This window comes from Myxocyprinus asiaticus, chromosome 4 (assembly GCF_019703515.2).
Source record: "Myxocyprinus asiaticus isolate MX2 ecotype Aquarium Trade chromosome 4, UBuf_Myxa_2, whole genome shotgun sequence".
Taxonomy (NCBI): domain Eukaryota; kingdom Metazoa; phylum Chordata; class Actinopteri; order Cypriniformes; family Catostomidae; genus Myxocyprinus; species Myxocyprinus asiaticus.
Genome location: NC_059347.1, coordinates 18,703,157 through 18,729,692, shown reverse-complemented (window position 1 = coordinate 18,729,692; position 26,536 = coordinate 18,703,157). Strand labels below are relative to the sequence as shown.

The 26,536-nt window shown below is 38.5% G+C and overlaps 2 protein-coding genes across 2 annotated transcripts in view; one reads left to right on the top strand and one right to left on the bottom strand.

Annotated features, from left to right (window-relative positions):
• Window positions 1–14,230, top strand: part of LOC127439709 (centriolin-like) — a 39,846-nt gene extending 25,616 nt beyond the window's left edge. Inside the window, 17 exon segments of the mRNA XM_051695971.1 lie at window positions 3,063–3,203; window positions 3,293–3,419; window positions 3,541–3,705; window positions 3,819–3,872; window positions 3,874–3,979; window positions 6,336–6,451; window positions 6,585–6,802; window positions 7,780–7,919; window positions 8,027–8,091; window positions 8,173–8,361; window positions 9,389–9,462; window positions 9,464–9,600; window positions 10,129–10,292; window positions 11,824–11,952; window positions 12,150–12,344; window positions 13,210–13,272; window positions 13,475–14,230. Coding sequence (XP_051551931.1) covers window positions 3,063–3,203; window positions 3,293–3,419; window positions 3,541–3,705; window positions 3,819–3,872; window positions 3,874–3,979; window positions 6,336–6,451; window positions 6,585–6,802; window positions 7,780–7,919; window positions 8,027–8,091; window positions 8,173–8,361; window positions 9,389–9,462; window positions 9,464–9,600; window positions 10,129–10,292; window positions 11,824–11,952; window positions 12,150–12,344; window positions 13,210–13,272; window positions 13,475–13,672 — 2,281 coding nt within the window. The 3' untranslated portion in view covers window positions 13,673–14,230.
• Window positions 14,231–14,327: 97 nt separating this feature from the next.
• On the bottom strand, window positions 14,328–23,183 carry LOC127440214 (ras-related protein Rab-14-like). Its single transcript, XM_051696684.1, has 8 exons — window positions 22,938–23,183; window positions 22,226–22,286; window positions 22,045–22,098; window positions 21,577–21,754; window positions 21,337–21,403; window positions 16,843–16,930; window positions 16,558–16,588; window positions 14,328–16,180 (listed from the first exon to the last, which is right to left on the bottom strand). Exons 2-8 carry the CDS (start codon window positions 22,275–22,277, stop codon window positions 16,003–16,005), a joined length of 648 nt encoding a protein of 215 aa, XP_051552644.1. The 5' UTR covers window positions 22,278–22,286; window positions 22,938–23,183; the 3' UTR covers window positions 14,328–16,002.
• Window positions 23,184–26,536: the final 3,353 nt, after the last annotated feature.

Genomic DNA, 26,536 nt, shown 5'->3' with positions numbered 1-26,536 from the left:
CAGAAAGTGGCTTATTGCGAGAAAACAGGTTATTGCAAGAAAACTGATTTCCGGTTTACATGCACTTTATAAGCAGCGTACACTTTACTCCCATATACAGGTGCATCTCAATAAATTAGAATGTCGTGGAAAAGTTCACTTATTTCAGTAGTTCAACTCAAATTGTGAAACTCGTGTATTAAATAAATTCAATGCACACAGACTGAAGTAGTTTAAGTCTTTGGTCCTTTTAATTGTGATGATTTTGGCTCACATTTAACAAAAACCCACCAACTCACTATCTCAAAAAATTAGAATACATCATAAGACCAATAAAAAAAACATTTTTAGTGAATTGTTGGCCTTCTGGAAAGTATGTTCATTTACTGTATATGTACTCAATACTTGGTAGGGGCTCCTTTTGCTTTAATTACTGCCTCAATTCGGCGTGGCATGGAGGTGATCAGTTTGTGGCACTGCTGAGGTGGTATGGAAGCCCAGGTTTCTTTGACAGTGGCCTTCAGCTCATCTGCATTTTTTGGTCTCTTGTTTCTCATTTTCCTCTTGACAATACCCCATAGATTCTCTATGGGGTTCAGGTCTGGTGAGTTTGCTGGCCAGTCAAGCACACCAACACCATGGTCATTTAACCAACTTTTGGTGCTTTTGGCAGTGTGGGCAGGTGCCAAATCCTGCTGGAAAATGAAATCAGCATCTTTGAAAAGCTGGTCAGCAGAAGGAAGCATGAAGTGCTCCAAAATTTCTTGGTAAACAGGTGCAGTGACTTTGGTTTTCAAAAAACACAATGGACCAACACCAGCAGATGACATTGCACCCCAAATCATCACAGACTGTGGAAACTTAACACTGGACTTCCAGCAACTTGGGCTATGAGCTTCTCCACCCTTCCTCCAGACTCTAGGACCTTGGTTTCCAAATGAAATACAAAACTTGCTCTCATCTGAAAAGAGGACTTTGGACCACTGGGCAACAGTCCAGTTCTTCTTCTCCTTAGCCCAGGTAAGACGCCTCTGACATTGTCTGTGGTTCAGGAGTGGCTTAACAAGAGGAATACGACAACTATAGACAAAATTCCTTGACACGTCTCTGTGTGTGGTGGGTCTTGATGCCTTGACCCCAGCCTCAGTCCATTCCTTGTGAAGTTCACCCAAATTCTTGAATCGATTTTGCTTGACAATCATAAGGCTGCGGTTCTCTTGGTTGGTTGTGCATCTTTTTCTTCCACACTTTTTCCTTCCACTCAACTTTCTGTTAACATGCTTGGATACAGCACTCTGTGAACAGCCAGCTTCTTTGGCAATGAATGTTTGTGGCTTACCCTCCTTGTGAAGGGTGTCAGTGATTGTCTTCTGGACAACTGTCAGATCAGCAGTCTTCCCCATGATTGTGTAGCCTAGTGAACCAAACTGAGAGACCATTTTGAAGTGTTTTGAGTTGATTAGCTGATTGGCATGTCACCATATTCTAATTTTTTGAGATAGTGAATTGGTGGGTTTTTGTTAAATGTGAGCCAAAATCAACACAATTAAAAGAACCAAAGACTTAAACTACTTCAGTCTGTGTGCATTGAATTTATTTAATACACGAGTTTCACAATTTGAGTTGAATTACTGAAATAAATGAACTTTTCCACGACATTCTAATTTATTGAGATGCACCTGTACATGTGGCTCGGCCGGTAAGCGGCTTTCTCCACAGCAACATTATTTATTTGCGACACTTGTGTAAATAACAAACATGGGATCCGATGATTACTTTGCTATTTTATTCTCCGTTGCTTCGCTTTATTTCCAGATATTCCAGAGTTGTTGCTGTGTTTGTTTCCTTCACTTTCTATTGTGACCTGCAGCTGAACTGCACTGCAATAGTGGGGTTTCCCTCTTGTGTAAAACTGCGTGATTTCCCCAATGTACGAGCACATACAAGAAAGTGAGGGACAGTCAAAATTTTACATTGGTGTGTATGTAAACGGGGTACAGTTTGTGTGATTTTCCCACTGTACTCACAGAAATGTTAAATTCTTTCCACTGTGTTGACTTGACTAGGGCTCTGTCCTATGACGTTTGTTAACTGGTCTGTTCCACACATGCGCACTCTTCAAACACCCAGCACAATGCCGCTTATGCGTTTACATGACCACGTAAGCCGCATTTTCCTAGAGAAACCTAGGTGTATTAAACCGCTTTCTCTTAATCCCTTAAGCAGTGTAAGGAAATCTTTGTTCTTTTTACATGACATTTTAGAATGTCGCTTTCTGCAAAAAAAAAAAAATGAAATAAACCATTTTCTTAAAGGGATAGTTCACCCAAAAATAAAAATTCTCTTATCAATTACTCACCCTTATGCCATCCCAGATGTGTATGACTTTCTTTCTTCTGCAGAACATAAACGAAGATTTTTAGAAGAATATTTCAGCTCCGTATGTCCATACAATGCAAGTGAATGGTGCTACATTTGTTGCTCCAAAAATCACATAAAGGAAAAATAAAAGTAATCCATATGACTCCAGTGTTTAAATCCATATCTTCAGAAGCAATATAATAGGTGTGGGTGAGAAATAGAACAATATTTAAGTCCTTTTGTACTCTAAATCTCTACTGTTACTTTCACTTTCAGATGTAAAAGTGAAAGTGGACTTTTGATCTGTTTCTCACCCACACCTACTTTATCATATTGTTTCTGAAGATATTGATTATCTTCCTTTATGTGATTTTTGTTCTGCTGAGGAAAGCTGTATACACATCTGGGATGGCATGAGGGTGAGTAAATGATGAGATTTTTTTTTTTTTTTTTTTTTTTTTTTTTGGTGAACTATCCCTTTAAGTGCATGTAAACATGGTCAGTATTGCAATGTTTGAGCGCTTAAACAGAGTAATGTTGAGAACACCACAGAGCCATTTTTTTAAGGGAAATCAACCTCTGCATATTAAACTGAAATAAAAGAAAATATGAATCCTCATAAAAATTACACACAGCAGCTTTAAACAAGTACAAGTGTAGATCTATGCCAGGCTTTAGGCTGTTTTGTCAGTCAGCATCAACATGTAAATGTTCCACTCCAGGAATCTTCAAGAGGAAGTTATGGAGCTGCAAAAGAGTAAACAGGACCAAGAACAAACTTTACAAGAAGTAAAAGAGGTACTGGCGTGTCAAGATGCAAAGTTTCAAGAAGTCAACAGAAAGCTGGAAAAAACGACTGACAGGTGCAAACTCAACTTATCATTTCAGTAAATCACTGGACACAAAGTGTAAATTCCTCATGGAAATAAAAATCAATCTATATTTTTTATAGACTGGAGGTCACTCAGAAGGAGCTCAAAGAGACCCAGAGCATTGAGGCAAAACTCTTGCAGAGCTGCAGAGAGACAGAGAACAGCCTAACACAACGGCAAACAGAACTGGACAAAATCAGCACTCAGGTAACTCACCTGTATGAACAAGCAGCATATTACATTGAAATTTGAGAAAGACCAATGTTTAGGATTTTATTTATTAAATACACATCAATATGACTTTGAGAATCTCTTGCTTGGAGTCCAGGTGGTGTTGCAGCAGAAGGAACTGTCTTTTTTGGACAGAAAGCTGGGACAGTGGAAACAGGAGGAGGAGGTGCTAAGGGTTAGTGTGGAGCAGCACAGGCAGGGCCTGCTAGATGTACTCAGAAAGGGAGAGGAGAACGTGCACAGCTTGCACCAGAGAATTCAGGTCTATATTACTGCTCTCACCATCACAAAATAGCTATTAGGAGGTAATAATGTTTATGAAGCAGGAAGTATAAAGTACTTAGGAAGTACTTCTTGTATAAACTGTATGTGTAGGAGCTCTTTGGGGATGTGCAGTCTTTGGCTGTGCAGAAGGGAGAGCTGGACTCTTGAGTTGTCCAAGAGGAAGAGCAGACTGGCTCAGTATAAGAAAGATCAACAACAAGAAGAGGAAACCCTGCAGAACTTCTGTTCAGCCATCAACAAACACAAAGCAGGTCTGTTCCTTTAACATAAGGATAACAATGATAGAACAGATCATTCCAGCTTTGAAATCTGATTAGACAAGCCACCTACTGTTAACTAGATGATATACACACACCTGTGACCACACAACAGATGAATTCTATATTAATATACCAGAGACAGTTGCAACAAACCTCTTATGTCAAGAAAAGCCTTAGTAATAATACCCTTAAAATTTTAACTTAAAAGAATGTTCTGGGCTCAATACAGGTTAAGCTCAATCGACAGCAGTTGTGGCATAATGTTGATTACCACAAAAATGAATTTTGACTCGTCCCTCCTTTTCTTTAAATAAAGCAAATATCTGGGTTACAGTGAGGCACTTACATTGGAAGTGAATGGGGCCAATCTGTAAACGCTAAAATACTCGCTGTTTCAAAAGTATAGCAGCAAGACGTAAACTATATGCTTTTTAAATGAACAGTTCACCCAAAAATAAAAAATTCTCTCATCATTTACTCACCCTCATGCCATCTCAGATGTGTATAGCTTTCTTTCATCTGCTGAACACAATGAAGATTTTTAGAAGAATATTTCAGCTCTTTTGGTCTATACAATGCAAGTGAATGGGTGCCAAAATTTTGAAGCTCCAAAATGCACATAAGTCAGCATGAAAGTAATCCATAAGACTCCAGTGGTTAAATCTAGATCTTCAGAAGCGACATGATAGGTGTGGGTGAGAAACAGATCACTTTTACATTCTTCTTCTTGTGCTTTTGGTGATTCACATTTTTCATGCATATTGCCCCCTAGTGGGCAGGGAGAAGCATTTCAAGCAAAAAATAATGTTTCTCACCCACACCTATCATATCACTTCTGAAAATATGGATTAAAACACTGGAGTCATATGGATTATTTTTATGAGTCCTTTATGTGCTTTTTGCAGCATCAACATTTTGGCACCCATTCACTTGCATTGTATGGACCTACAGAGCTGAAATATTCTTATAAAAATCTTAATTTTTGTTCTGTAGAAGAAGTCATACACATCTGGGATGGTATGAGGGTGAGTAAATTATGAGAGAATTTAAATTTTTGGGGTGAACTATTCCTTTAACATGATTTTAGTGTGATAAAATTGCTTACTAACCTTTTCTGTGTAAAGTTGTAAAATATTTTACAACTTCGTTGCTATGACAACGTAATGTCGTAAACCCTAAAATGACCATAAAAATGACGATTTATATGAATTTACAGCTCAAATAATACCTAAGTTTTAACAAAAGAATTAATATAAGTGCTTTTATAAAATTATAAGTAATCAACATTATGACATAAATGTTGTCGGTAGAGTTTAACTTGTAACTTAATTTATTGAATATTCCTTTAAGGGCTTTGTTGCAACTGGCCACAAGTAACTGTGTTGGCTGGCAACTGTAAATAGCTTACAGTTATGCAAGTGAACTATATTACTTGGCAGAAAAAAATCATGCAGTGCCTTACAACACCCCTTAACCAGGATAAAATCATTGTAAAGTACTGCCTCTTGTGGCTTTTTCATCATGATCACTTATATCAAATGTTCACCTCAGGGACTAAAAACGGTTCAAGGAACTAAAACCGAAAACGAAAGAAATTTTTTGCAGAATGTAACCGAAAACTGGAACAAAGTGATTTTCAATTGTTCCGGAGTGAAAACGTTATTTTTAAATGCTGAAAACCGGTTATAACCGTTTAATTTTGTTCCGATAATTTTTTCATGATTTGAACCTGAAGGAAACTGCTGCATCACACATTTCTTTGCCTAATTGCCCGTTGTGGATGAGACATTCTCTGAATGAAGAGCTTTTTAACAACTATGTATAATTACTACATACACATGCACGGCTAATCCAGGTACAAGGAAAACATTATTAGAGGTAAAAAGTACATTTCTCAGTTGTTTCCAAGTCTTCACTGAATTATTGTTAGATATGATGCTTTAATACAGATTTGATGCTGCCGTTTTGACTGAGAAGCAGATCTGTAATTAAAATTATACTTAACTGTTAATTAACTATGCTTGTTACGATTTCTATTGTGATAAATCAACATTTTTTTTGTTTATTTTGAAGCATGTGGCTTATTTTGAGCTCATTTTTCCAGACCAGATTGCATGTTTCTCTTGTGAGATCTGGCAACGCTGCAATTGGTAACATTACTAATCGTTCTTTTATTTTGTTCTAACCGGTTACCATTTGGAAAGGAGACTGCAGAACTTCTGAACCAGAACAAAAAAATACAGTTTTTGCTCAGAACGAACCGAAAGGAAAAACATTTCGTTTTTTGTCCCTGGTTCACTTAATAAATTCATGTTAAGATGTGAATAATGTGTGTCTGTGTGTCTAGAGCTGAAGCACATGTTAGAAATGGTCCAGTTGGAGACTGGTGAACTAGAGGGGGTGAAGATTCAGCATAACCAGAAATTAGACCAACTGGAGAAGAACCAGGAAACTCTACTACAGGTCAGTCCAACAAACTGTGTTAAGCTTAATGTGGACATTTCACCTCCACATGTAGAAGTCCAGCAGATATTTCAAGTGAGAGTGTGGAGTATGACGTATATGTGAAGTTTACGTGTGAGTGTATGCTGCCTAGGTGCGTGTAGAACTTCAGCGTGTTCAGCAGGAGTTGCAGGAGCAGTGTGGAGAGGCTGAGAGACAGTCGATCCTGCTGGAGAAAGAGAGAGCAGAGCTGCATGCTCTACAGCAGAAGAGCCTCGATCTGCAACAGCAAACAGACGCAGCAGTCAGAGAGAGAAGCAGTCGGCAGGAACAGTTCAGAAACCTGGAGGCCAGACGTATACATGCTCAGAGGTAACTCCTCTGTCATATAAGAGCTTTAAAGCTGAAGTGTGTAACTTTCTCCACCCCGGCCTATTATGCAGAGACAACTAAGCCATTCGTAGTTTATCTTCTCGTCTCTGTGGCACTATAATAATTCCTCTGTTTGTTTTGAGCGGCTCATCCAACCTGACACAATAGCATTGACTTAACCAATGGCGTGAGTTGAGGGCGGGACTATCTATTCATTCGATCAACAGAAGACAGGGCTGTTTTTTTTTTTTTTGGGGGGGGGGGGGGGGGGGGGTTTTTTCCCCTTTTTCTCCCAATTTTGGAATGCCCAATTCCCAATGCGCTCTAAGTCCTCGTGGTCGCATAGTGATTCGCCTCAGTCTGGGTGGCAGAGGACGAATCCCAGTTGCCTCCGCGTCTGAGACAGTCAACCCGCGCATCTTATCACGTGGCTTGTTGTGCGCATTGCCACGGAGACATAGTGCGTGTGGAGGCTTCACGCCATCCACCGCGGCAACCACGCTCAATTCACCATGCGCCCCACTGAGAACAAACCACATTATAGCGATCACGAGGAGGTTACCCCATGTGACTCTACCCTCCCTAGCAACCGGGCCAATTTGGTTGCTTAGGAGACCTGGCTGGAGTCACTCAGCACGCTCTGGGATTCGAACTAGCGAACTCCAGGGGTGGTAGCCAGCTTATTTTACCACTGAGCTACCCAGCCCATTCGCAAGGCTGTTAATAATAACAATGTTTATAAATAATGTTTATTTTTGCAATTCGGTTCGGTGGCGCTAGTGATTGATTTACATGCCGGTCAGGCAGTCTTTTCCTGTCTATGTGGGCACTTTTTGGCCAGAATAAGCAACAGTGTGGACCAGACTTTATAAGACTAATTTTATGCAGTTCATTTGAAGTGTTTACATTTTAGAAAATTATTTAAAGCATGACTTGATGGATTTTTGATGGAGCTGAAATGGATTTTGCGGTTTCAGGTGTTTGGAGGCATCAGAGAAGGCAGCGAAGGCAGCAGAAACAGAGCTGCTCAAACGACAGGCTGAGCTCGACAAACACACACAAGACCTCCGACAGGAGATCAGCAGAGACGCTGCAGCCACACGGGAGCAGCTAGAGGGTATGTGGTCGTATCCGCTCTTCAACAGCATTACTGCTCCATAATACCTGCTCTTGTGGGTTTACGGAGGCTATGGACAGGAGCACTCATGCTTTTTATATCTACAGAAGGGTTGAACAGACTCAAGAAACAGCTTGTGGAATCTCAGACTCAGTTAGATGAGATCAGAGAGGTGAGTTCATGGAAAAGTGCTGCAGTTTCAAGGATATTACTGTCCTGCAGCATGAAAAGTCTATCTCTTTTACTTGTTTAGGAGGTGAAGGCTGCGAGGAGGCAGCGAGAAGAGCTCGTCAAGCAGCAGAAGGAAAAAAAGGCAGAATTGCAGGAGAGAGAGGAGAAGATCAGGAGGAGACAACAGAAGCTGGACAAACTGGGGCAGCAACTGCAGGAGTTTAAGGCAAAAGTAGCCAAGAAACAGACTCAGCTAGAAGAACATGAAAAGGTGAAGTAACCCACTGTTATCTATCAGCCTGTTTTCATGCAGGAAATACTGTGAACCCTTTAGATTTACTTGGATTTATGTGTAAAATGGTCATAAAATTTGATCTGATCTTCAACTAAGTCACAACAACTGGCAAACATAGTCTGCTAAAACAAGTAGCACACAAAGATACGTTTTGATTGTCATCTGTGACTTCACATCATCTATAGTATTTACTGTAAGTATACTATATACTCAACATTTAGTCCAATTAACTATATTATTTATGTATGTTGATTGAGATTATAAATGTAATAATTATGTTTATTCTACAAAAGTTTTCCAAAATCCCTAAACTGAGACCAAAAACAGCTTTCAAGCTCCATCCACCAAACTTGGCACAGACCTTCGGACTGTTCTGTAATAGTGTGCTATGTCTTTTGTTAACTGATTGAACTTACCATTTTCGCACAGCGCACAATCAAATATCAGAAATATCCCATAGACTTGCATTGACAGAATGTTCAAATGGTCCAAAAGAATGCTTGTTAATTCAAACTTCAACTTTAAAAAATTCAAATGTAAACAAATCTATGTGACAGTGTGTCTGACTGTCTATCTAGCTAGCTGTCTGGCTGTATGTCTGTGTAACCATCAAGCTTAAAATGTGTAAAACTAGTTTACACTTTCAGGCAAGGCTTTGTCAAGCCAACATCAAAGTTTGATTTGACATCCTTAAGCCTACCTATCTAGTTGAACATTAGTGTATTTTATCATATTGTTGTTGCTGGCATTATATAAAAGCAATTAACTACTCAAGGTCATGCATTACAGTGATTTTACCACAGTTATAGGGGTTTCAGGCACCCTAATAACACTTACTTAACTCCTTATCCATTGTCAAATCACTGTAATGCATGGCCTCTTATGGATTATTGCTTTAATGATATAACAATTTACTACCTAATTAACTGAAATAGGAGCTTGTGTTCATTGAGGGTCGTAGAGTAGAGAAGTCATGATATTTGTGTCTATATTGTGCATCTAGCTGGTCAGGGTTCAGCAGCAGCAGAGTTTTGATCTGGAGCAGCAGCAGAGGCTGAAGCAGCAGAAGCTGCAGGCAACAGAGAGCTCTGGCCCTGAGGATGGACAGAAGGGAGCCGCTCACAGCTGCAGCAGCAGAAATGGACCCGAAGAGTGACACTCTGCAGAGGGAGCACAATCAGTGCACTGTGCTGCAAGAGCAAGTGGCTAAGCTGGGTGAGCTGGATGCATAACCTTATAACATGTTTCTTTAGATTTTAGCCATATGATACAGCCCACGGATGATCATGTATCTGAAATGCTTTTTAACTTGCATGACAGCATCTAATTTGGTTTATTAGACTAGCAAATTAGACAAAGCTCATCTGGTCTGAGAAAGGATCATTTGCCTCCGATTTGTGTTTCCCTTCCCTGCTTTGCAATGTCTTGAAGTTTGCTTTCAATTAATCAATATTTTCTTGATCGTAGAGTTTTGAATAACTCTTTACTGTCCAATACTTGAAATGTCCTCTTATTAAACATCCCATGGGTGCAGACAAGAAAGCAAAAACTGGACAGGGGCTAGCATTTTGATGACTTTACCCTAGTTAGTGTAACAACATTTTATATACATATCAAAGTAACATGGTGTTACCATGATGTCATCACTGTACCACAGTACATCTTTAAAAGGGTGACCAATATATTAACCAGTCTTAGCCAGTCTCTCAGCAGGTTTATGTACTGAATTTTGTGTGCGTTTAGAGCAAGAGGTGTGTGAGAAGGACATCAGGCTACAGGCTGCTGTAGAGGAGACACATCACCTGCAGGAGGCTCTGCTGTCTAAGAGGACCAGCGCTGAGGGTTGTCTGGAGGCTCTGAGGAACCACACCCACACAGACAGACAAAAACGTCAAGGAGTAGAGAAGGTTTATTTATTACTATGTTTTTGACTCGGATGTATAAATTAGGGCTCTAGATTTAGTTTTTAGTTTTGTTAGTTTTTATTTAGTATTATTTTTTTTTCTGTTCAAATTTAATTCTGTCACCCTAATTGAGACAAATAGTTTTTTTCATTCCAAAACCCTTATTGTTTACATGACTCTTATAAGCAGTGTTGGATAGTAATGGACTACATGTAATGCGGGTTACATACAGTAATCAGATTACAAAAAAACAAGTGTTTGTAATAAAATCACATTTTTAAATTTGCGTAATCAGATTACAATTACTTATTTCATGCTTAATATTTAATGAAAGGAATGTAAACTGCTACCTAAAGGAATGTCTGGGGTTCCATACATGTTGAGCTCAATTGACAGCACTTGTGGCATATTGTTGATTGATACAAAAAATATTTTTGGCCCATATCATGTTTATTAAAAAAAAAATATGGTTACAGTAAGGCACTTACAATGAAAGTGAATGGAGCCAATCCATAAACATTAAAATACACACATTTTTAAATTATAGCCACAAGACGTAAAGATTATACATGTTAACATGATTTTAGTGTCATAAAATTGCTTACTAACCTTATCTGTGTGAAGTTAAATCCAATATTACAATTTAGTTGTCATGACGACACAATGTAACACTGATAAACCCTTTAATCTGGTAAATGCCTTGGTAAAGCTGGTAGATTTTATCATATTAAAATCATGTTAACATGTTTACATCTTGCGGTTATACTTTTGAAACAGTGAGTATTTTAACGTTTATAGACTGGCCCCATTCACTTCCGTTGTAAGTGCCTCACTGTAACCTCTATTTTTGCTTTTTTTTTAAATGAACGAGGGACAAGTGGAAATTATTTTTTGTGGTAATCAACACTGTGCAACAATTGTTGTTGATTGAGATTAATTTGTATTGAACCCGGAGCATTCCTTTAATTCATTTCAAATAAGATTTTCATCAAAACATGCAATAAATAATCCACTGATATTCAAATGACATTACCTAAGAAGTGTAATCTGAAAGATTATGTTTCAGAAGTAATCTACCCAGAAGTAATCAGCACTGCTTATAAATCAGCTTAGATCATTAATGAGGTAACAGCCTTAGAGAAAGAGTACTGTGGCGGTGCCATGGTGCATAGTTTCCAGATGATGATAATACTGTCGTACTTGGGACTGAATCATTACCATATTCATGTACTATGGCATTTACGTGAGACTGCAGTGTACTCAGTGATACCCTGGTATTACATTGGTACATGTACAAAAAACATGGTATTACCATTATTATATTTTAGTACTTTTTGTTGCAGATTTTAAGTTGCAGTGCATTTATTAAGCAAAAAGAAGGAAACTGCCATATTTCATGCTGCATTAATGGAATAGTAACAGCTTAGTTGTATGATGCCTTTCTAATAAAATATATTTGTTTTGGCTCTTAAGCGCTTTGTTATAGTCAATTCATTGAAGTGTAAACCCACAGACTAACTTGAGCTTGTTTCAGGAGCGTTTATGGCTCCAAAGGGAACTGCTAACTGTGGAAAAGGCTGCTCAAGAAAACCATAAACAAGCCAGAAGGCTGCAGGAACAGCTCAGCACCATTTCCCAAGAGCTGCTCTGCCTCCCAGACATGGTACAAACAGCATTTTAACAGAGACAGACATACATCTGTTTTCTGTAATACATCTGCTGTAGATCAACGTCTTTGTGTAATGGCTATGCTTGTTTTACTTGTTTGTTTGCTGGATTGATTTTTGTAGCACATGGAGTCATGTTAGATGGTTATCAATGAATATTGAAAGATTAATAACTGTCACTTGCCTCTCTCAGCTGCAGAGCCAAGAGGAGAGCAGGGCTCGGCTATGTGAGATTAAGGACACCATGCACTCTGTAAGGTCACAGGTGACAGCTGAGCTGGACAGGAAGCTCAAGTCGCACTCGAGCGCCTCCTCAGACACAGACAGCCTGAAAGAAAACAGTCCCTGTATTAAGCTCACCTTGTGGAAACCAGCCTACAACACTAAGGTATTCTCTGCTTAATTTATTTGGCAAAAGCTTGAGCATGTTAATCAAGAATGTTTGGAGGAGCAATAGCGTAAAAGTGCACAGGTTACACTAAAGTAAGATAAAAATGAAAATTCTGTTGTCATCTACTCACCCTCTTGTCTTCCCAAACTTATGTAACTTTTCTTTTCCGAGGAACACAATAGAAGATGTTTAGCAGAATGTCCAGGCTGTTCTTTTCCATGAAAATTAAAGTAAATTGTAACAGGGACTGTGAAGCCTCAAAATGACAATTTTTTTTATAAAAGTAGTCCATATGACTTGAGCACTATATTCCAGGTCTACAGAAGCCAAACTATAAGTTTCTGGGAGGAAGTGGAACAGACAAAAAAATTGTCATTATTCACTAAAAATCACTCTCCACTGTAGCTCTCAAATCTCATTCATGCCTCCAAATATTTAAACAAGGCACACTGATGATGAGGTCTGTGCACAATTTCCTCATTCTATGGTGTCAAAACTTTTTTGCGTGTATCATGAACGCGGCAAGAGTTAAAGGAATAGAAACACGTGTCCATGTGAGAACTTGTGCTGTTTTCAACGCTAAAACACGTTCTTGCGTAAACGCAAACCAACAAAGCATTTTGTTTCTCAAAAAGAACTTTGTATGCTTTCAGAAGACTTGGAATATGACACACGAGTCGCATGGACTACTTTTATGATACTTTTGGGTCCTTTAAGCTTTAAAGTGAGTCACTATCCACTGCCATTGAAATAACGGGCTGTAATCAATAAAACGTCTCCTTTTGTGTTCCGCATAAGAACACACAAACTATTCCTTTAAGATTTAGTAAACGGCTAATGTCAGTCATTTTTCTACTAACAGGATGAGCAGTGGCGAGGGGAAGCACTTAGAGAAAGACTGAGGCAGCAGGAGGACCACCTGAAGGTAAAGTGAAATTAATTTGTATCATAAAAATCCACTTTTTTCTAGATATATCCCAAGATCTCCTCTTGTGTCTCTGTATCTCAATCATTTAATGAGGAAACAGATTGTCTATTATGATAAAGACAACCGTTTCTACTTTAAACCATTTTAGACACTTTCAAGATGATGTTTATCCAAGAAGTGTCTATCCAATGTTATCCAGGTTCAGCTGCGCAGATGCATGTTCTCCCAGCAGGAGGCTCTGACTCAGCGCAGACTACAGACTGAAGGCAGCATTGAGGGTCTTCGCAGACACGTCGACAAGCTGGACCAGCTCCTCTGCAACTCTACCAAAGACGACTCCGATTTGAGTGACAAGGAACCCACAAGGTGGACTTCCTGCTCTCTGCAAAGCCACTAAACAGACCTGTGCCGGCCCCTAACAGAGCCTAGATAAGTTTCAGCTTTCTTTGAACCAATAAATATGTACACTTTCCATATACAAATGAGAAAACTGAAACTTGAGGTAAAAGTACAGTGAAGGTTCACTCTCTACCTCAGTTAGGTTCTGTTGCTGTAGAGATGAAAGCCATTTGTAGACATTTTTAGAATTTAATTATTTTAACACCAACACTGTGATGTGCCTTTTTCGATATATATACTTGTACTAGGCAATTGCTTTGAGAATATTTAATGTTTACATGTAAAACAACAGGGGTAGTGAAGGTTTCAGGTTTCATCATGCGAGTTCATTCATTTACGCTTTCAGTCGTTTAGTACTCATGTTATTGACTGTACATAATGCTCTGAGATGCTAAATGAATGATTTTGTATTTATATTTTTTTAACATGACTATCAAAAATGACCTTGTATTCAAAGTCAAGATATGAAGAGTATTTATTACAACACTTCTTATAATATGCAGTTTGTCTAAAATCAAATACAACTTAAAATGAGTGCAATAAAATTATTTTGTCATTTTCTTGTCCCTGTTTCTTCTTAAAGAAAATGTTCCAAGATTATCACATCATTATTGCATATATACAGTGCAAACAAGCTTGTATGTGGACAAAAACAGTCTACAGTAATATCTTTATTAACATAATTACAAACAAATGTCACTTATAGAAGGCATACTTGAGTTCAAGATCAGGTTAGTTTTTGCTGTTTATAGATGTGAAAAAAGCAAGACAGTAGGAGCAAATTAAAACATGGATTTTCAGTTTACAATCTACCATAATACAGAAATGTAATAGAAAAAATATTTGGAGTGCTTTTTTTGCCTTTTTTAACCAGTTTGTTGCAGATGAACGTCTATGGAAAAAGAAACAATTGCTGGTTGTTACATCAGCCCATTTTTAGTTTTTGTTGATGACCTATTAAATGGATCTGGGCAGAGTTTTCCCACAATCATGTTCGTCATGCTGTGGTTGGGTTTGCATTACATATTCTTAAATTACACTGGGCAAATAACATGATGCCTATTAAAAGCAGTCTTGTCATGCGTAATGTTTAAACCTATAAAGAAACCCAGCACAGAGCATATTATGATCAGTGTTTGGAAATATATTTAATGGAATGCTTTCAAGGTGTTCAAAAAAAGGCAAATTTCTCTATTGCAATTTATTACAAGTGAATTGCTAGAATTCCTTTGTTTGATAAAAGCTACAAGGAGTAAGAATAAAATGAGCAGCACATCAGAGTGAACAAAATCAAATCATAAGGCAACTGAAATTATCAATGTAAAACATGAATATCTCGATATGATGAGGGTTTGCAGGGCCTGGATGTTTGGTACATGGTCCCTGAACAGGTCTGTTTCTTAAACTATCACTGAATTGATAGAAACTTGATTTTGAAATATTTATGGATGCTTAAGAACAGACCAAAAGGGATCTTAAACCCTGTAGTAGGACTGACTTAAAGGGATAGTTCACCCAAAAATGAATATTCTCTCATAATTTCCTCACCCTCATTCCATCCCAGATGTGTCTTTCTTTTTCTGCAGAACACAAATGAAGATTTTTAGAAGAATATTTCAGCTTTTTTGGTCCATACAATGCAAGTGAATGGTGGCCAGAACTTTGAAGCTCAAAAAAAGCTAATAAAGCCATACAGAAGTAATTCATAAGACTCCAGTGGTTCAATCCATTTTTTTCTGAAGCGATATGTTTAATAGTAAAAAAAAGGACTTAAGTCATATGGATTACTTTTATGATGCCTTTATGTGCTTTTTGGACCGTTTTGACTTGCATTTTGTGGAAGCAACAGACCGGAGATACTCTTCTAAAAATCTTAATTTATGTTCTGCAGAAGAAAGTCATGCACATCTGGGACAACACGAGGGTGAGTAAATGATGAGAATTTTCCTTTTTTGGTGAACTATCCCTTTAAGACCTCAGTAATACCACACAAGCTCCAGGTCCTCAGAAAGCCAAATCAAAACTGCAAAGTGCAAAAACATTCTCCAGGACTTAAAATATGTCCTGTCCTTTTCAATACATTACTATAACAATTACTAAGTTAAAATAACTGTGCCAGAATCAACCTAAGTAATATCTGATTTTTACAATGGACCTTCCATTGAATTTCTTTCAAAACAATAGTAATGTTGTATAGTACATGTATACTATTTCCTGAATAGGAACAAACAGGGATAAATATTTGGTGATTTGATGTGAAACTGCAAAAAATCTAATTTAAAACAGAATCCAATATTTCAGTTTTAGATTTTTTTAAACAAAACAATGTTACGTACAACAACCCTTTTTCTGGGGCTGTGCATCACTGCTGAGGCGCCCACCCTGAGGGGCAGTAGGCTTGTGCTGGACCCCCGACTCTGCCGCATTTAGATCCAGACTGCCATCCTGAATGTTCTGGTAGATCTTCTTTGCTGCTTCAAGGAATGCATCCTCCACATTCTCACCTCTGTTGGATGGACATATGCAAAAATGCTAAAGAGTACTAAAATGTTGTGCAGGGAATATTACAGACAGACTGAAAAACAAGTCTTATAGCAACTCGTAATGACTCATAAGAGATGGGAAAATCGTAAGATATCTACGACTGGGCTCGAACAAAAAGATACGTGTTCCCATACAGACCGACCAATTAACAAACAGCAGTTCAAATCAATACAAAACCGGCATCAGATTTTTGGTAACCTCCTATCCAACACTTTGTATATTTTTCCTATGAGAGCAAAAGTTGTACGTTATTGTAAGAGCAAACTCATACTATACGATTTTGCCATCTCGTACTAATTATTATGACTTGTCATGAGACAGGTTGAAAAAACCACTTACGTTTTTGCACTTGCCTCGAGGAATAACAAACCTGTTTCAAAAGATTGAAGATATGATGTTGAGTTTGGAATTTTCTACAGTTAATGTTTCCCATATTTTCATTCGCCTTGTACTGATATCCACAAAACAACAAGATTCAACTGTTGACCACTCCATAATTTTGGTCTTGCCAATAATAATCAAAGAGCGGTTCAGGAAATGACAATAGATGCCCTTAATAGATGGTTTTTAATGTTCCAACATCCATTTTTGCTTTCCTTTTAACCAACGTCCAAAACATCTTACCATTTTCTTCAGCAAACTGCTTGGCCTCTTCATATGTGACATCTCGTTGGGCTTCTAGGTCTGCTTTGTTACCGATTAGAATGATCACCTGAGGAAAGTTTGAGATCATCTTACATACAGTAGACTCAACCACATCTGCAGATAATCTATGTTTGAAATTCTGACACTATTTACTTAAACGAATATTTGGGGCTCAATAAAAGTAAAGCTCAATCGACAGCATTTGTAATGTTGTTTACCGCAAAAATTTATTTTCTTTAAAGAAAGCAAAAATGGTTACAGTGAGGCACTTACAGATGAAGTCAGAAGTTTACATACACCTTAGCCAAATACATTTAAACTCAGTTTTTCACAATTCCTGACATTTAATCGTAGAAATCATTCCCTGTCTTAGGTCAGTTAGGATCAATACTTTATTTTAAGAATGTGAAATGTCAGAATAATAGTAGAGAGAATGATTTATTTCAGCTTTTATTTATTTCATCACACTCCCAGTGGGTCAGAAGTTTACATACACTTTGTTATTATTTGGTAGCATTGCCTTTAAATTGTTTGTACTTGGGTCAAAACATTTTGGGTAGCCTTCCACAAGCTTCTCACAATAAGTTGCTGGAATTTTGGCCCATTCCTCCAGACAGAACTGCTGTAACCGAGTCAGGTTTGTAGGCCTCCTTGCTCGCACATGCTTTTTCAGTTCTGCCCACAAATTTTCTATCGGATTGAGGTCAGGGCTTTGTGATGGCCACTCCAGTACCTTGACTTTGTTGTCCTTAAGCCATTTTGCCACAACTTTGGAGGTATGCTTGGGGCTATTATCCATTTGGAAGACCCATTTGTGACCGAGCTTTAACTTCCTGGCTGATGTCTTGAGATGTTGCTTCAATGTATCCACATAATTTTCCTTCCTCATGATGCCATCTATTTTGTGAAGTGCACCTGTACCTCCTGCAGCAACGCACCCCCACAACATGATGCTGCCACACCCAAGCTTCACGGTTGGGATGGTGTTCTTCGGCTTGCAAGCCTCACCCTTTTTCCTCCAAACATAACGATGGTCATTATGGCCAAAGAATTACATTTTTGTTTCATCAGATCAGAGGACATTTCTCCAAAAAGTAAGATTTTTGTCCCCAAGTGCACTTGCAAACTGTAGTCTGGCTTTTTTTATGGTGGTTTTGGAGCAGTGGCTTCTTCCATGCTGAGCAGCCTTTCAGGTTATGTCGATATAGGACTCATTTTACTGTGGATATAGATACTTGTCTACCTGTTTCCTTCAGCATCTTCACAAGGTCCTTTGCTGTTGTTCTGGGATTGATTTGCTCTTTTCGCACCAAACTATGATCACCTCTAGGAGACAGAATGCTTCTCTTTCCTGAGCGGTATGATGGCTGCGTGGTCCCATGGTGTTTATACTTGCGTACTATTGTTTGTACAGATGAACGTGGTACCTTCAGGCATTTGGAAATTGCTCCCAAGGATGAACCAGGCTTGTGGAGGTCCAAAAATCTTTTTCTGAGGTCTTGGCTGATTTCTTTTGATTTTCCCATGATGTCAAACAAAGAGGCACTGAGTTTAAAGGTAGGCCTTAAAATATATCCACAGGTACACCTCCAAATGACTCCAATTAGACTATCAGAAGCTAATAAGCTAATTGTCTAAAGGCTTGACATAATTTTCTGGAATTTTCCAAGCTGCTTAAAGGCACAGTTAATTTAGTGTATGTAAACTTCTGACCTACTGGAATTGTGATATAGTCAATTAAAAGTGAAACAATCTGTCTGTAAACAATTGTTGGAAAGATTTCTCATGTCATGCACAAAGTACGTCCTAAATGACTTGCCAGAACTATAGTTTGCTAATATTAATGTAAAGTGTATGTAAACTTCTGACTTCAACTGTGCAATGGAAGTGAATGGGGTCAACCTGTAAGCATTAAAATACTCACTTTTTCAAAATTATAGCCACAAGACCAAAACAATATGCATGTTAACATGATTTTAGTATGATTAAATCCCTTACTTACCTTGTCTGTGTAAAGTTATACACAATTTTTACAACTTCGTTGCCATGACAACGTAATGCTGTAAACCCTCAAACAAATTTAATAAAGTAATAACAAATTTTAATAGAAGAATTAAAGTGCTTTTATACAATGATAAGCTTCACATTTCTGCCTTTAAACTAGGACTGGGTAAAAATATTGATTATCTGATGCATCGCGATCTTCATTTGAACGATATCGATTCTTAAATCCCAAGATCGACCTTTTACTCTATGCACAACCCTCTACTAAAATGAGATGAAATCACTTGCATTTGCAACCAAATTTCACACTATGCAACTAAAAATTTATATATTTGGCAACTGGCTGGAAAATTTTAAGACTTCACTCACCAATGATTGAGGAGTGGGGAAGAAGTTCAGCACCATGTTGACAGTAAAAGTTTGGTTTGACTCGTTCCGTGTGTGTCTCCAAAGACGAGATCCACGCAATCCATTTGTCATTGAATAATGTCTCTTTTAATACCCTTTCTGTTCTTTACAGTCAGTTGTGGATGAAAAATAACAAAAAAAAAATATTTAACTCTAATCACGCAAAGCATGGATGATGTAAAGCCATTCCAGTCTGCTTTTGTTCATATGCGCTCACCTACAGACACTCCTTACAGAACTGCTGGTTTTCTTAAAAGGGACAGTACCAGTTTTTAGCACGTTCGACAAATCAAAGTAAATACTTGTAATAGTACAAATTATGCATGTAAGCAATAAACATGTAACAAAATATAATATATGCAATATAATATATTTTGTTCATTTTTGAAAAGCTAAAATAAGACCAAAATTATGAACAATAATAAAATATAATTATTAAATTAAATTTTTCATAATATATTAAGTTTAGGTTTTCAGTATTATTTACAGCATAAGCTGGGAGAGAATTTCTTTCATATGTAAGCAAAGTGGACAATTATAACTTAAATATACCCATATGAATCGAATCATCATCGATGACTGAATTGAAAGCTACTGAATCGGAATTAGGGCTGGGCGATATGTAAAAATGATTTTATCGATAATCGTCTTAAAAAAAATATGTCGATATCCAATTACATCGTCAGCCCCCCTGCTGAAGGTTGGTGATTTGTTTTTGCTTTATTGATTTTGCTTTAAAAATGTAATTCATTTATTGAAACACGAAAAACATAAACAAAAAGACATTTCTAAATTCAAATTGCACTTTAAACTAAATGAAAAAAGCAATAAAATATAGTTATCAAAAAATCTTATTTAACCACCTTATTTAAACATTTACTGTCTCCAACGACTCCATTTGCCATCACACAAGCATCTGTCAACAACAGGTGGAATATTACTAATAGCTTACAGATTAAGAACTAAAGACAATTATAAATGTAAAGATAATAATAATCATAATAATAAAGCCTAATAAATTCCCTTGTGTTCCCAAAATAATGCTGCCAAATGTGTGCTCTTATTGAATTTATGTTTGTATTCTGTTTTTTTGGTAATACAGTTAATGGTGCCTGAAGAAAATAAAACAGAACTCAATTTTAGGTTCAAGGTGAACGTGTCTTTTATTATTTTATGATTTAATCACTTTCGTCTTTGTTTCTTTAATACAAAGATATTATTACTGAACCTGCAGTTGCGTTCACAATGCATGCTAACCGTGTGGAAATAAAGCGAACTAAACTCACAGCACCTCCTGAGATGATCGGAGATCATTTGCAGCATTCTCATAGACGACATTATTCTTGAAAACAGTTTTCAGACGAATGAAACAGAGAAAAAAAAAAAAAAACTCTTTACATGCACTTGTTCCACGAGACAAGCTTGTGTTGCACGCCTCTGAACAAACAGAGAATCAGACACGAGCAATGACGGCTTTTCTTTTGTCTGTTCTTAAAAATATAATAAAGTGTATTTCTTCAAGCACGTGTCTTTGTGACTAACAGCATTTCTTGTCATGTGTCACTCCAAGATGTCGCCCGCCTGCTCCGGGTACATAAGCAAAATTACTCATGCATGAAATACGATTCAGCCTCTTCGCATTTTGTGGGTGGCGTTTGCAAGATTCACACCCTGGGCTACTGTTTATTATATTTGCTGGCTTCCCAGATCCATGGTTTTGCCATTTCCCGATATTGTCGATCATTGTCTGTCAATGAGTGTCGCAATCGACATCGGAATCTTTGTAAGACATCGCTGATATCCGATAACACTGTTTGTATCAACCAGCCCTACTTTAAACCCTCCAAAAATTGCCCCATTCACTTCCATTGTAAGTGCCTCACTGTAACTTCATGTTTCAAGTTCAAATTATATTCATGGTAATCAACATTATGTCACAAATGCTGTCAATTGAGCTTAACTTGTATTCAACCTGGAATATTCCTTTAAATTTAAAGATTTTTTTTTATGCCACTATCATTTAAAATGTCTACTTTCTCTTGCTGAAGCTAACAATCTTACAGTATTGGGGTTGGTGAGATTCCTGGCATCAGTCAACCAGCTGCTGAGGTGGTTGTATGTGCTTCGCCTGTTAATAAGAACGATATGAATCACAATGATACCACATTTAAAATAAGATAAAGCAAGACACTACACCCTTATTGGAGCACTGTAATATATTAAAATGACATTATAACAGATCAAAAGCAGCAAACAAGAACCTTGGCATCAAATGAGAACAACAACACCGTACTGGTCTACCTGGTGATGTCATACACCATAAGGGCCCCGGCGGCTCCTCTGTAGTAGCTGCGCGTGACGGCTCGGAATCTCTCCTGCCCTGCTGTATCCCAAATCTGAAGCTTCACCTTCTGCCCGCTCACTTCCATTATCCGTGTGCCAAACTCAACACCAATTGTATGAGGACAGTCAGCCATAACTAAAACGAGACGAAATTAAAAGCAGTTATGTATAGTGTATTGCCGTGTGCCACCAGAAGCACAGATGTTAATTGCAAAAAAATTGGTCTCATTTTTCAGAAAACATTCCTGAGAATGAGAGCTTCATCACTATATATCTTTTGATATATGACTTGTCTGTTTGCTAAGTGGATGACTTTTTTTATTCATATTAATATTTGTGCCACATTACCTCTAGGTAATAAAGTTTAAGGGGTTTTAATGGATCCTTGCTTGTTTTAGTGTATTTATAAGCACACTTGGTACTTACATTTCTTTTCTGTGAACTGGTGAAGTAAACACGACTTTCCAACCCCCATGTCACCTATGAAGACACCAAACAATCATACAAGGAAAAATATGACAAACATTTGAGCAAATTAAAACCAAAACAAAGCAAATCCAACGGGTACTATATTAACATCTTATATATGTTTAATATGCTCACTTACCAATAATGATATATTTGAAAATATAGGAATAGTTATAAGGTGCAGTCGTCATTTTGTTCCTCTGAAATGCATAAAAAGACACATTAACTAAAAAGCATAACAATAATTCTTAATCATTAATAAGAAAATCAACATATCCAACCAACTGACACCTATCAGCTGACTGCCTACTACTGTCTACAAAGACACATTTTCCTTTTCCTCAACAACTGAGATCAAGACAAAGGGATCAGTTTAGGAATTATAATAATGTACAATTTGCCCGCAAACACGATAGCAATGTAAACTGAAAGGAATATAGGAAGAGTAACATGACACTGAGCTAAAGCTGCAGGAACACTGACTGCAGCACAACAATCAGCCAGAGCCATGACTAACTAATCATATAATCACACACTCATATCAAGGGTTATACAGCGATATCAAACACCACACCAAATTACCTTCACACCAAATTAATGTTTTAACGCTTAGCTCAGCAGTACTGGCGTTTCCGTGTCACTTTTCAGCGGAAAAATGTGTAAATGTTGAGCATTGAGTAGGCTAGTTAGCGTTAGCTGACCTCGGGTTGAACCAAACCAAGAGATGCTAAAGCTAACAGCTACTCTCAAAATGAGCCCCGGAAAGCGTTCAAAACCGTGACATTCGTTAGTATCGAACGTGTATGAGAGCAGAGTGGTGAATATTCTGCTGTGATGTGTGTAGCCTTTACCTAAATTAAAAGCTCAAGTGGTTTTTGCAGGTTTGGGTTGGTTCTCGATGTGTGTGAGACGTCCGGCCGCTTTCTTCCTCTAAGAGCGCTGTGAATGAAAACAGTGAAAGCAGTGACCTCCACTGAAGCAATAGCACACACACTACACTGCACTACACTATATATACACACACACACTACACTACACTACACTGCACTACACTATACACACACACACACACACACACTACACTACACTGTACTACACTATACACACACAAACACACACACACACACACTGCACTACACTGTACTACACTATACACACACACACACTACACTACACTGCACTACACTATACACACACACACACTGCACTACACTGTACTACACTATACACACACACACACACTGCACTACACTGTACTACACTATACACACACACTACACTGCACTATACACACACACTACACTACACTGCACTACACTATACACACACACACTACACTATACACACACACACTACACCACACTGTACTACACTATACACACACTACACTGCACTACACTGTACTACACTATACACACACACACACACACACTACCTTACACTGCACTACACTGCACTACACTATACACACACACACACACTACACTACACTGCACTACACTGTACTACACTATACACACACACACACTACACTACACTACACTACACTGCACTACACTATACACAGACACACACACACTACACTACACTGCACCGCACTACACTATACACACACACACACACACACTACATTACACTGCACTACACTATACACACATACACACACTACACTACACTCACACACACACACTGCACTACAAAATACACACACACATACACACTACACTACACTGCACTACACACACACACACACACACACTACAGTACACTACACTGCACTACACTATACACACACACACACACACACAGTACACTACACTACACTACACTACACTACACTATACACACACACACACACACTACACTACAGTACACTATACACACACACACACACACTACACTGAACTGCACTACACTATACACACACACACACACACACACACACTGCACTACACGGCACTACACTATACACACACACTACAGTACACTACACACACACATACACACTACATTACACTGCACTACAATATACACAGACACACACACACTACACTACACTGCACCGCACTACACTATACACACTACATAGAGTACACTACATTACAGTACACCACACTAGAGTACACTACACACACACACACACACTACACAAACAACACTACACTACACACAACACTACACTAAACACACACACAACAGTTCACCACCCACCCACACACCCACACTACACTACACTACAGTACACTACACACAAACAAACTACACTACAGTACACCACAAACACACACACACACACACACACACACACACACATACACACACTACACCACACACACACACACACACACACACACACACATTACATTACACTATTCCACACACACACACACACACACAACACACCACTACAGTACACTACACACACACACCGCACTACAGGGGCCGGTTGCACCAGCTATACGTACAGTATATAAGATATTAAAATAAATAAATGTCTATTTTTCCAGCTTGTTTTATTAGTATTTATTAGTAATTTATACACACTACACTACAGCACACCACACACACAACACTACATTACACACACACACACTACAGTACACTACACAAACACACACTACAGTACACCACACACACACACACACACACACACACACACACACTACACTACACACAAAAACACACTACACAACACTACACACACACACAAACACACACACACTACAGCACACCACACACTACACTACACTACACTGCACTACACTATACACACACACACACACACACACTACACTACAGTACACTACACACACACACACTACACTGAACTGCACTACACTATACACACACACACACACACACACACACACACACTGCACTACACTATACACACACACACACACACACACACACACACTGCACTACACTACATACACACACACACACACACTACACTACACTACACGGCACTACACTATACACACACACACACACTACACTACACTGCACTACACTATACACACACACACACACACTACAGTACAGTACACTACACACACACACACACACACACACACACACTACACTACACTGCACTACACTATACACACACACACACACACTACACTACAGTACACTACACACACACACACACTACACTGAACTGCACTACACTATACACACACACACACACTGCACTACACTGCACTACACTATACACACACACACACACACTACAGTACACTACACTACACACACACACACACACACACTACACTACAGTACACCACACACACACACACACACATACAGTACACTACACTACATACACACACACACACACTACACTACACTATACACGCACACATACACACACACACACACTACACTAGAGTACACTACATTACAGTACACCACACACTACACTACAGTACACTACACACACTACACTAGAGTACACTACATTACAGTACACTACACTAGAGTACACTACACACACACACACACACACACACTACACAAACAACACTACACTACACACAACACTACACTAAACACACACACACACAACAGTTCACCACCCACCCACACACACACACACTACACTACACTACAGTACACTACACACAAACAAACTACACTACAGTACACCACACACACACACACACACACACACACACACACACACACACATTACACCACCCACACACACACACACACACACAAATACACAACACTACACACACACTACATTACACTATTCCACACACACACACTACACTACACCACACACACACACACACACAACACACCACTACAGTACACTACACACAAACACACACTACAGTACACTACACACACACACCGCACTACAGGGGCTGGTTGCACCAGCTATACGTACAGTATATAAGATATTAAAATAAATAAATGTCTATTTTTCCAGCTTGTTTTATTAGTATTATTAGTAATTTATACACACTACACTACAGCACACCACACACACAACACTACATTACACACACACACTACAGTACACTACACAAACACACACTACAGTACACCACACACACACACACACACACACACACACACACACACACACACTACACTACACACAAAAACACACTACACAACACTACACACACACACAAACACACACACACTACAGCACACCACACACTACACTACAACACACCACACACACACACACACACACAACACTACACTACACACACGCACACAAACACACACACTACACACACTACAGTACACTACCCACACACACACACACACACACACTACACTACAGCACACCACAAACACACAGACACACACTACACCACACACACACACACACACACACACACACAAAAACATACTACACAACACTACACACACACTACATTACACTATTCCACACACACACACTTCACTACAGTACACCACATGC